Source organism: Camelina sativa, chromosome 4, assembly GCF_000633955.1.
Source record: "Camelina sativa cultivar DH55 chromosome 4, Cs, whole genome shotgun sequence".
In the NCBI taxonomy this organism is placed as follows: Eukaryota; Viridiplantae; Streptophyta; class Magnoliopsida; order Brassicales; family Brassicaceae; genus Camelina; species Camelina sativa.
This window is the reverse complement of record NC_025688.1, coordinates 25,984,196-25,996,600: the sequence shown is the minus strand read 5'-3', so window position 1 is coordinate 25,996,600 and position 12,405 is coordinate 25,984,196. Positions and strand designations below refer to the sequence as shown.

The window sequence follows — 12,405 nt, the reverse complement described above, 5'->3', positions numbered from 1 at the left end:
AGCCACTTAACTTTAGGTATATTGTACTATTCGATTTTATATGGGCAAGTCAAAACCGAACCTCGGTATGGTTCAACTTCAATCAAGTTTCTTCAGCTGAACCGGGTCTAATGAATTAAACAGAATCAGTGGGTTAATTTCTTTGGTCCAGTTATTAATCATGTTTCTACAATATGTTTTAAATTCTTTTTTACTTTGTCAAATATGTTTTGAATTCATTTCTCAGAAAATTGTAGATTATGGATGTTAATTTATCAGAAAGCATACACATATTTTATGTTCGAGTTTTTTTTTTATAAAACATAATCGGATATACCAATTAAATAAAAACATAACCATATACACCAATTGAATAAGTAAAACTATGCATAAAAGAAAATATCATGTACAAGTTGTACAGTACAAGACATAATTATTGTTTAGATGGGCTGTCAAATCAATTCAGACAATGTTGAGGAATCATATTACCACTTGTCGAACCGTTAATATTTTCGCACACCGCAGTGGAAGATCCACCTTCAACTTCATTGTGTTTTAGGTTAACGTCAATTAACTCAACATTTTTGCATGGGAAGCTCTTGCTACATTGCAGTTTTACTGCCATTTTGTTTTTCGATGTTCCATATATGTTTTTTAACTTAAGATCTTGGATTTGAACGTGAGATTCACCCTGAAAAAAGAAACATGAGTTATGTTTTGTTTTTGTTTTTTCTTATGATGGAATAAAATAATATAAAACTTGTTTTCGCATAGAAAGTTAACCTTTTGTTCATGTTCACAAGGTGGGTAAGGACAATATTTCTGATCGATGTTGATAGGATTTCCAATGTCAATCATCTGAATATTCTCATACACGAAGTTCGAAACAACGATCTTCGAAGCTGAAGATTCCCATGTCTTGATTCTAATACCATCGCTTGTGCCGTTGAAAACGACGTCTCTTACTATTAAGTCTTTTACGTCTTTCTCATCTTTGTTCTTACCTAAGCTTCCGACACTAATTCCATGTCTGGGACCACACTTGACGTTAGAAATATTGAGGTTAGTGTTTCCAGAGAGAATAGCAATACAATCGTCTCCGGTTCTGATGTTTGTCTTGGAGATTTGAATGTTGCTACAAGAATCCATCTTGATACCATCGGTGTTGGGACTATCGCCGAGAGCTGTTATAGTGACTCCAGTAATGTTAAAGTGATGGACGGAGAAAAAGTTGAAGTGTCCATTTTTGTTGTTGAGTGATGTTATGTCTTTGATATTTGAGTTGTTAACGAAAGCAAATCCCATAGTCTATGAAAAAAATCAAGTTTATTATAAGACATTTTACTTTCTAATATAATATATAAACTATAAACTTTTAAAAAGTTGTGTATAATGAATAATGTTTGATTAGAGTTATATCATTGTATAAGTATCATTTCACACTTTTGTATTATGTTTTAAATGTAAATAGCTGGTAATCATATTTTTTTTTCAAAATGAAGCAATAAGTGAAAAAGTTTAAGAAATGTTACCATAGCTAGTTTAGGACAATTGGGGTTTCTGTGGCAGTCATTGAGTGGCCAAGATTGTTCTCCTTGACCGTCAAGTATACCTGATCCAGAGATAGAGAGATCATTGATATACCTAAAGTTGATCCATATGTGTTGCTTAATATCCATAGGGTTTGCAGGAGCCAATAAAGTTCCATCGATAATGAATTCAATAGGATTTTTGCATGGACCCACGAATTCTACACCACCGAGATAAAATGTTCCTTTTGGTACGTAAATTTTATTACTTCCACTTTTCCTTCCACATGCACTTTTCCATACACTTGTGAATGCCTAGTTTTGTAAGTGTTAAAAATAGCATAGGTTAATAATCAAATAAAATATAATTATTTCTCTTTTGTATTTGTATATTGATCATATGTGTTTATGGTTGTATTAATATTAATAGATTTACATCTCAAAACTAATTAGTGATCAAAATTAAACTAAAAAAATTGTTGTGTACATACATTGGCGCTATCAGTTTTCCCGTCCGATTTTGAGCCATAGCGTTGGACGTTGAAAACCTTTGGCTTATTGGTTGGACGACTTGCAGCGACAACGAACAAGAGGAACAAACATAAAGTCTTATACGCATAAGAAATGCATGCCATTTTATTCTTATGCTTAAGGTATATGGAGATTACAAATATGTGTTTTTTATCAATACCTTTTAAGAGACAATGAGAAGTGTTGGCCTGTTTTATCTGCTTATATAGAGTTAGCATTGCTCCATGAACGGCTGCCGTATGATATTTTGCACACCCTTTCTCCGTTTAAAAACAGATTTAGAGTTCACACACTCTATCTTGCAATATAATTTTTTTGTATATTACTTGATAATAAATTAGGTTTTAATTATGTGCACTCAATCCCAATGCGTAATTCTGGATATATTATTTTTCTTATATTATGTCAATCACTAATTTTAAAACATTAAACCTTTTTATACTTTAATTACTCTTTTGTATAATTTTTTTTTTACTCTATGATTATAATAAATAATAATTGCATTTAAATTACATATATTTTCCTATTGAAATAAGTAATTTAATATATAACTTTCCTATTAGAATTAGTGATACAATAGATTACTTTTGATTTTATATACTTTCAACAATATCTTATAATTATTAAATATATTTTATTTTTACACATGTCGCGATTATATGAATTACTAACTTTGAAAACTAAGATTTATATAATAAGATAATCGGATACACCAATTAGATAAAAACATAACTATATACACCAATTAAATACAACACATGATTATTGTTTAGATGGGCCGTCGAATCAATTCAGACAATGCTGAGGAACCATATTACCACTCGCGGAACCGTTAATATTTTCGCACACCGCAGTGGAAGATCCACCTTCAACTCCATTGTGTTTTAGGTTAACGTCAATTAACTCAACATTTTTGCATGGGAAGCTCTTGCTACATTGCAATTTCACTGCCATTTTGTTCTTCGATGTTCCAAATATGTTTTTTAACTTGAGATTTTGGATTTGAACGTGAGACTCTCCCTGAAAAGAGAAATATCAGTTATGTTTTGTTTTTGCTTTTTCTTATGATGGAAGAAAATAATATAAAGCTTGTTTTCGCATAGAAATTTTACCTTTTGTTCATGTTCACAAGGTGGGTAAGGACAATATTTCTGGTCGATGTTGATAGGGTTTCCAACATCAATCATCTGAATATTCTCATACACGAAGTTCGAAACAAGGATCTTCGAAGCTGAAGATTCCCAGGTCTTGATCCTAATACCATCGCTTGTGCCATTGAAAATGACGTCTCTTACCGTTAAATCCTTTACGTCTTTCTCATCTTTGTTTTTCCCTAAGCTTCCGACACTAATTCCATGTCCGGGACCACACTTGACGTTAGAGATATTGAGGTTAGTGGTTCCAGAAAGAATAGCAATACAATCGTCTCCGGTCCCGATGTTTGTCTTGGAGATTTGAATGTTGCTACAAAAACCCATCTTGATACCATCAGTGTTGGGACTGTCGCCAGGAGCTGTTATAGTGACTCCAGTAATGTTAAAGTGATGGACGGAATAAAAGTTCAAGTGTCCTATTTTGCTGTTGAGTGATGTTATGTCCTTGATATTTGAGTTGTTAACGAAAGCAAATCCCATATTCTATGAAAAAATCAAGCTTATTATAAGAATTGTTACTTTCTCATATAATTTATAAATTATAAACTTTAATAAAGTTGTGTATAATGAATAATGTTTGAATTAGAGTTATATCATTGTATAAGTATCATATCACACTTTTGTATTATGATTTAAATTTAAATAATAACCATATTTGTCAAAATGAAGCAATAAATGAAAAAGTTTAAGAAATGTTACCATAGCTAGTTTAGGACAATTAGGGTTTTTGTGGCAGTCATTGAGTGGCCAAGACTGTTCTCCTTGGCCGTCAAGTATACCTGATCCAGAGATAGAGAGATCGTTGATATACCTAAAATTGATCCATATGTCTTGCTTAATATCCATAGGGTTTGCAGGAGCCAATAAAGTTCCATCGATAATGAATTCAATAGGATTTTTGCATGGACCCAAGAACTCTACACCACCGAGGTAGAATGTTCCTTTTGGTACGTAAATTTTACTACTTCCACTTTTCCTTCCACATGCACTTTTCCATACACTTGTGAATGCCTAGTTTTGTAAGTGTTAAAAATAACATAGGTTAATAATCAAATAAAATATAAATATTTCTCTTTTATATTTGTATATTGACCATATGTGTTTATGTTTGTATTAATATTAATAGATTTTCATCTCAAAAATAATTAGTGATCAAAATTAAACTAGAAAAATTGTTGTGTACATACATTGGCGTTATCAGTTTTCCCATCCGGTTTTGAGCCATAGCGTCGGACGTTGAAAACCTTTGGCTTATTGGTTGGACGACTTGCAGCGGCAACGAACAAGAGGAACAAACACAAAGTCTTAAACGAATAAGAAATGCATGCCATTTTATTCTTATGCTTAAGGTATATGGAGATTACAAATATGTGTTGTTTATCAATACCTTTTAAGAGACAATGAGAAGTGTTGGCCTATTTTATCTGCTTATATAGAGTTAGCATTGCTCCATGAACGGTTAAAAATAACTTGAATTTTGTTTTGTTTTGTTTTGTTTTTTTGTATTTTTTTTGTTGAATTTTGTTATTGATTAATGATTAAAACTAGATAGGTTATTCGGTAATGATTATGATTGGTTAAAATTTTCAAATTTATATATGATTTGTGTTATTGTTTCCTCTGTTAGAACAAAATCTTCAATTTGGGTAATGTACCAATAACGTTTCCGTAAACAATATTTTTGCATAAAACTAATATATTCTAAAACTTTATTTGTTTTAACAGATATAAAAAAAACTGATTTTGCCTAATAAATAAAAACAATTAAACAAATATGAATTTTAGGAATAACTTTCATATGTTTTTTCACAAATTACAAGAAATTATTATTAATCGAATAAATGATAAAACTTACAAGATTATTATGTAACTAATGACTTTTCAGTTTTCATCAGATAAAACAAAAATTATGCGAAGCCTCAAAAATAAAAAAAATCCAAGAAAAATTTCTTGGAGTTATTTTTGCATCAGATAACGATCGATACTTGCCACAAGCTTGCCACGCGCCTTAACCCATTCCTCAATCATGTTCGTATACGTGTCTCTCATCCACAGCCTCATCATCAACCCATCACAATCTCAATTTCACACAAAGCTAACAAAGAAAAGAAAAAAATCCATTCGTCTTCTCCAATTTTCTCGGCGAAGAGAACTTTTTCCAAACAGTTTCTAAATCTAATCAAAGTCAAAAAATGCTTCTTAAGACTGTAACTTCATCTTCAGCTCTCTCTCTGGTGAGTTTCCATGGCGTGAAGAAAGATATCTTTCCTTTGTTATCTTCCAATCTTCGAGTTTCTTCTGGAAAATCTGGGAACCTAGCTTTCTCTGTTCGCGCATCTAAGAGCTCAACCACCGATTCCTTGAGCGGCGTTGTCTTCGAGCCATTCAAGGAGGTGAAAAAGGAGCTCGATCTTGTTCCAGTAAGTTCTCATCTCTCGCTTGCTCGGCAAAAGTACTCAGACGAGTGTGAAGCCGCCATTAACGAACAGATTAAGTAAGATTTTTTTTTATTATTTCTTATAGCTCCTTCTCGCTTAGACTCGGTATTGTAATCTGGTTGTGTTAGCTATAAGATTTGGTACTTTGGAACCTAATGTTGATTCTGCTTATAGTTAATCCTGTGGATTCTAAATTTCTTTAATGGATTTTGGCTGCAGTGTGGAATACAATGTCTCGTATGTGTATCACGCTATGTATGCGTACTTCGATCGGGACAACGTCGCCCTCAAGGGTCTTGCTAAGTGAGTTTTTGGTTATTCAAGAGTGTTGATATTTTTGGAACTTTGTTGTTGTTGTTGTTGTTGTTTATTCATTACCAATTGTTGGTTTCTTGGGTATCAGGTTCTTTAAGGAATCAAGTGTGGAAGAAAGAGAGCACGCTGAGAAGTTTATGGAGTATCAGGTTCTAGAGAATACTATTTCCTTTTTTTTTTTTCTCTAGTTCATTAACCGTAACTGGAGCTTAGTAAGTGCTAACATGTTTTGGGTTTTCAATGAGTTGCAGAACAAACGTGGTGGGAAGGTCAAGTTACAGTCCATTGTGATGCCTCTCTCAGAGTTTGAACACGTTGATAAAGGAGATGCTCTATACGGTAAGCTCAGAAGTAGCTAACACTTTGTGTCATGAAAATATTTCTCTCATATGGAGATTGAAGTCCCAATGGACATACAATTCTGTGATTTGTTGTTTGCAGGCATGGAGCTGGCTCTGTCACTGGAGAAACTAGTTAATGAGAAGCTCTTAAACCTCCACAGTGTATAAAGACCATTTCTTCTTGAGTTTTATACAAATATATCTCAAATCCCTATTTGAATAGTAAATACAATCTTCACTCTGAAAGAAATGTTCTCAATTTTGTAATGCTTTGTTCAACAGGTTGCTTCGAAGAACAATGATGTCCACTTGGCAGATTTTATTGAGAGCGAGTTTCTGACAGAGCAGGTAAATCATTTGGGGTGTTCTATGTTAGTGGCAAAGCACTCCTGTTGTTTCTAAGCTGTCAAAGAAAGTTCTTATTGGAGTTTTTGATAAAATGAATCATTTCTCAGGTGGAAGCAATTAAGATGATTTCAGAATATGTTGCCCAACTGCGACGAGTTGGCAAAGGACACGGTATATACTAATCTCTCACATTTTGTTTTAATCTACAAAGAGTTAAAAGAACAACAAAATCAATCACTTATTCCTTCACTTCGTGCCATTGAATATGTTTTAATGTCTGGGATGATTTTCAGGAACATGGCATTTCAACCAGATGCTTCTGGAAGGGTAAGCAGCGTTGGAAGGACTCTTGTCTCTGGTGTTTTTTTTATATGAAGCTCTCTTAGTGATATGTATGGAACTAGTTTATGTTTAGTTCTTCAGCTTGTACGATTTTGTGAGGTAGACGTCTTTTTTTTGTAAGAGACAAAACATGAGTTTAAATTCTGGTCTTAAGGTTCATCGAACCCATCTGGTGGTGAGTGGTAACCGATATATAGTCTGATTCGAGCTCAAGCCTGTGATTAGTGTAGTGCTCTGGTTTAAACGCAATTCATGAATAGAAATCGATTAACAAAATAAAAAGATCCAATTTCATTATCTGACTTGAAATCCGAATGGGCTTTTAACCCCCCCCCCCCCAAAAAAAACCTAATATTGTTGTGGCCCAATTGAAACCTAATTGTGTATCCGATACGGCGGCGTTTTTAAGTTGGCATTTTGATGCAAGTCAGCTGATTTCAGTTTGCTTTTATCGCTCGTCTCTTATCAGTTATCCCTAGCCAAAAAGAATCAGCCTAATTGCTCCGTCGCCTAAAACCCTAATTCTCTCCGCCTCGTTTGCTTACTTCAGATTCAACAAAGAGTCAAATTCGCGTGAGTATCGAATCATCCAATCATGGCGAATCAAACACCGAATCTAGAGTGTCGGATGTACGAGTCGAAGTATCCAGAGGTGGATATGGCGGTGATGATCCAGGTGAAGAACATCGCCGATATGGGAGCTTACGTTTCTCTGCTGGAGTACAACAACATCGAAGGAATGATCCTCTTCTCTGAGCTCTCCCGTCGTCGGATCCGAAGTGTGAGCAGTTTGATTAAGGTCGGGAGAATTGAGCCTGTCATGGTCCTGCGTGTGGACAAAGAGAAAGGTTACATTGATCTGAGCAAACGTAGGGTTAGCGAGGAGGATATTTCAACTTGTGAAGAGAGGTACAACAAGAGCAAGCTTGTCCATTCTATCATGCGCCATGTTGCTGAGACTCTATCTCTTGATTTGGAGGTATGATCTTTAGATGTTATTTGCTATAACCGTAGTTGAATTTTGGGATTTATCTGCTGGATTTGGATTTGCTGGTTAGAGATGTTTCTTGTTCTGGTAGATGCTGAGACTTGTAACAATTAGATTATTGGGTTTCTCCTATATGTTTAGTGATGTAGTCTATGATTATACATTGATTAGAGCTTTCATGTTGCAGGAGTTGTATGTGAACATTGGTTGGCCTTTGTACCGGAAACATGGTCATGCTTTTGAGGTAAGAATCTGTGAATTTGAGATTTAATATTGTATATCTATGATTATTAGTTCTCAAATATATATTTTTCTTTTGTTCAGGCCTTCAAGATCTTAGTGACGGATCCTGACTCGGTGTTGGGTGGCCTCACTCGTGAGATCAAAGAAGTTGGGCCTGATGGTGAAGAGGTATGCTTTGTTCTCTGGTTTTGTTTTAGCTGTTAGTACAAACTTCCTTTGAGTGCTAATCTTACAAGTTGTCTGTTTTTTGTAGGTGACTAAAGTTGTACCTGCTGTTACGGAAGAAGTGAAAGATGCACTTGTGAAGAACATTAGGAGGAGAATGACACCACAGCCAATGAAAATCCGCGCTGATATCGAATTGAAGTGTTTTCAGTTTGATGGAGTTGTTCACATTAAGGTCATATCTCTTATTGGATTATCTTTTACTTTTGAAAAGAATACATTATGATTTTCAATTTGATTTCTCACTCATGCTTGCAATTTCAGGAGGCCATGAAAAACGCTGAAGCCGCTGGAAACGACGACTGCCCTGTTAAGATTAAATTGGTTGCTCCACCTCTTTATGTCCTTACTACTCAGACACTTGACAAGGTTAGACAATCTTCTATCTTGTATTATGATTTACTTGGTTTTGGCATATTACAGAAACTTTCCCCTATTTATCGTTAAGAGGTTTATGATCTCTATGTGGATTGTATATCCAGTAAGCTCTTGCCAAAATTTTGATTGCAATAGTTGAAATCATTTAGTTGCAAGTAAAGCAGACGCTTAAAAAAACACACACAGATACTATTGTTGTCCTAAAACTGGTCATTGCATTTTTGGTAGCCAAATTATGTAGCTTTGCGGATTTGTCATCACTTAAAACCATAAATGTGTAAATGCTGTTGTTTTATCCCTCTGTTCCTAATCGTATCATTCTCTAACAGGACCAAGGGATTGAAATCCTAAACAAAGCCATCATAGCTTGCACTGAGACAATTGAGACACACAAAGGCAAGCTTGTCGTTAAGGAGGGAGCTAGAGCTGTGAGTATCTTACTTTCTTTTACTGATGCTCCCGTCTCAAGTTGCATGTCACAAGAACCAGCTTTTGTTTGGTGTTTCAAGAGTCTAATGTTAATATGTATTGATAGGTGAGTGAACGTGATGATAAGATGCTGACAGAGCACATGGCTAAGCTACGTCTTGACAATGAAGAAATTAGTGGCGATGAAGAGAGCGGAGACGAAGAAGAGGACACAGGGATGGGCGAAGTGGATCTCGACGGTGGTGCCGGAATCATTGAGTAAGATTGCCGGATCTATTGTTTGTCCGACTAATTTTCTTTTCGTTTAAATCTTCCCAATCTTAACGGTTGAGTGTTTTGCTTTAAGCTTTTGACAAGGCAGTAGAAAAAAACCTCGGAGAGGATATATTTATGTGCTTTTTTGACATCTTGAGGCAGTCTTTTTTACCCATTGGGGTTTACATATTCATGGTTTTATAAAAAGATTGATTCTTTGCATATATTACTCACTGTCACTCACACAGTCACACTGCTCAAGAATATCTTGAGCCAGTCCACACCACATGACTCATTATTATCTTAGGAAGGTAGGTTGATTGGATCTGGCCATGGTCCGTGTGTCGTTTCAATTAGATCTGATGTCTCCTAAGATACTGAGATATTCATCAGTTACACTACTGCTAATCTAATTATATATTGAGAAAATTTGCAGTTTACAGAAACAAAATTCTATAGAAGAAAACGATCTGATAATATAATTAAAATGATTTATTACAAAATTAAACATTTTCTTTTACAAACAACAAAATATTACATTCGGACACTTCTGTTTTGTTTTTGTTTGATTTGTTTACTTTTGTCGGCGCATAAAAAAATATTAGTTTAAGCTCTGCAAAATCGAAATGTGAAAGATGTGACTTAATGGAGCTTCAGCCACACCTTCTTCTTCTTCTTATTACCTGAAACGCGTCTCGTACTGATCGATCTCTAAACGATCTTTCTACAATGGGAATATCCGTACAGCCCGTCGTCGTTTTACTCCTCTGCACTATCCTCATCACCATCACAGTCTACCTCTCCACCACCAATTACGTCACATTCCCTTTCCCTTCTCTCACCCCCACCGATTATTACACGCCAAACCCCAAATCATCAGTTCCTAACCAAAACGTCGACGTTTCTTCCGATCAAACTCCACAGAAGATGAAGCTAATAAGCGCTTCATCATCATCACTCGAGGGTGCGGAAGAGCTGAAAAAATGGGATCTATGTAAAGGCGCAGGATCTGTTGATTACATACCTTGTCTTGATAATTACAACGCCATCAAGCAGCTCAAATCGAGGAGACATATGGAGCATCGAGAACGTCATTGCCCTGAACCAACCCCTACATGTCTCGTTCCCTTGCCTCATAACTATAAGCCTCCGGTTCCGTGGCCTAAGAGTCGGGATATGGTGAGAGACAGTTCCTGTTTTTGTTTTTGGTAAGCTTTGGTTTTTCTTGTTTTTTTCGAAAAATTCTAACTTTTGATCCGAGCTTGATCTGAAAGTTATATGATTTGGTTTAGTAACCCATTTTGAGTATTTGGAAGTTTCTGTAAAAGAGTCTGATAGATTCAAAGTTAATGTTTTTAGAGTGTTAGTTTCTACTGGAACATGTCTTTAGTTGTTTACTCTATATAATGTGTAGGTTTGGTATGACAATGTTCCTCACCCCAAGCTCGTAGAATACAAGAAGGAACAAAATTGGGTTAATAAAACCGGTGAATATCTTGTTTTTCCTGGAGGAGGTACTCAATTCAAATTTGGGGTTACTCATTACGTTGAGTTCATAGAACAGGTCAGCACTTTTTTGTTTTTTGGTTATTGCTGTTTCCCCTGTTTATTTGTTGTGGAAAGGCTGATTCGTGTTAAACTCACAGGCTTTACCGAGTATCAAATGGGGGGAAAACATAAGGGTTGTATTAGATGTTGGTTGTGGTGTTGCTAGCTTTGGCGGTTTTTTGTTAGATAAAGATGTCATTACAATGTCATTTGCTCCTAAAGATGAACATGAAGCTCAGATTCAGTTTGCGTTAGAACGTGGAATACCTGCAACTCTTTCTGTTATTGGAACGCAACAGCTTACGTTCCCGAGCAATGCGTTTGATCTTATCCATTGTGCACGGTGCAGAGTCCATTGGGATGCTGATGGTATAATCTTTGGCCCTTGTTTGTTTCCCTCTTAGCCCTTAAGTAAGCTTGAAAGGTTTCATGATCTTTTGGGTTTAATTTCTTAGGTGGGAAACCGTTGTTGGAGCTCAATAGGGTACTTAGGCCAGGAGGTTTCTTTATATGGTCTGCAACACCGGTCTATCGAGATAATGACAGAGATAGCAGAATTTGGAATTGTTAGCAACAATCATTGTGTTGATTTGGTTCTTTTAAGACCCGTCATGATCTTTATGGTTTTAATTGTTACAATACTTGTTTTGCAGCAATGGTTTCTTTGACTAAATCCATTTGCTGGAAGGTTGTGACAAAGACGGTTGATTCATCTGGAATCGGACTTGTGATCTATCAAAAGCCAACTTCAGAATCTTGCTACAACGCAGCACACAAGATCCACCTCTATGTGATAAAAAGGAAGTAAATGCTTCATGGTATGAAACTGTTATACAAAATGATGCTTCACATTCACATAAGTATATATAAAATGTCTAATGTTATGTAACATTTTCTTTTCTTCTTAGGTATGTTCCACTAGCAAAATGCATTTCCAAGTTACCGAGCAGAAAGAGTTGGCCTGAGATATGGCCTAAACGGCTTGTGAGTGTTAAACCTCAAAGCATTTCGGTTGATGCGGGAAAACTGAAGAAAGATACAGAGAAATGGTCAGCAATTGTATCTGATGTTTATCTTGAACGTTTAGCTGTAAACTGGTCGATTGTGCGGAATGTAATGGACATGAATGCTGGTTATGGCAGGTTATTTTCATTCTCTGTTTTTTAACTAGAATCCGGTTGTTCCCAAACTGAGATATGACACAGCTTGTTATTGTCTATGTTATGCTGATAGCTTTGCTGCTGCACTTATAAACCGACCTCTATGGGTGATGAATGTTGTGCCTGTGGATAAACCTGACACTCTCTCCGTTGTTTATGATCGAGGCTTGATTGGAGTTTACCATGATTGGTGTGAGTCCCT

At 35.6% G+C, this 12,405-nt stretch overlaps 4 protein-coding genes and 1 pseudogene across 5 annotated transcripts; 3 read left to right on the top strand and 2 right to left on the bottom strand.

Annotated features, from left to right (window-relative positions):
* Positions 437-2,143, bottom strand: LOC104784314 (exopolygalacturonase-like). Its single transcript, XM_010509359.2, has 4 exons — positions 2,000-2,143; positions 1,512-1,823; positions 763-1,287; positions 437-670 (listed from the first exon to the last, which is right to left on the bottom strand). Exons 1-4 carry the CDS (start codon positions 2,141-2,143, stop codon positions 437-439), a joined length of 1,215 nt encoding a protein of 404 aa, XP_010507661.2.
* On the bottom strand, positions 2,826-4,524 carry LOC104784313 (exopolygalacturonase-like). 2 transcript variants are annotated; one of them, XM_010509357.1, is made up of 4 exons: positions 4,381-4,524; positions 3,893-4,204; positions 3,152-3,676; positions 2,826-3,059 (listed from the first exon to the last, which is right to left on the bottom strand). In XM_010509357.1, the coding sequence occupies exons 1-4, from the start codon at positions 4,522-4,524 to the stop codon at positions 2,826-2,828; spliced, it is 1,215 nt and encodes a 404-aa protein (XP_010507659.1). The 2 variants fall into 2 exon arrangements, with proteins under 2 accessions (XP_010507659.1, XP_019099924.1); XM_019244379.1 differs by having other exon boundaries at positions 2,826-3,053.
* On the top strand, positions 5,261-7,190 carry LOC104782506 (ferritin-4, chloroplastic). Its single transcript, XM_010507454.1, has 8 exons — positions 5,261-5,687; positions 5,851-5,934; positions 6,035-6,095; positions 6,198-6,285; positions 6,388-6,449; positions 6,570-6,635; positions 6,743-6,806; positions 6,929-7,190. The coding sequence occupies exons 1-8, from the start codon at positions 5,386-5,388 to the stop codon at positions 6,964-6,966; spliced, it is 765 nt and encodes a 254-aa protein (XP_010505756.1). The 5' UTR covers positions 5,261-5,385; the 3' UTR covers positions 6,967-7,190.
* Positions 7,425-9,685, top strand: LOC104782504 (eukaryotic translation initiation factor 2 subunit alpha homolog). The gene is made up of 7 exons (XM_010507453.2): positions 7,425-7,956; positions 8,153-8,209; positions 8,290-8,376; positions 8,462-8,608; positions 8,698-8,802; positions 9,141-9,239; positions 9,347-9,685. Exons 1-7 carry the CDS (start codon positions 7,573-7,575, stop codon positions 9,500-9,502), a joined length of 1,035 nt encoding a protein of 344 aa, XP_010505755.1. The 5' UTR covers positions 7,425-7,572; the 3' UTR covers positions 9,503-9,685.
* Positions 10,091-12,405, top strand: part of LOC104784312 — a 4,336-nt pseudogene continuing 2,021 nt past the window's right edge.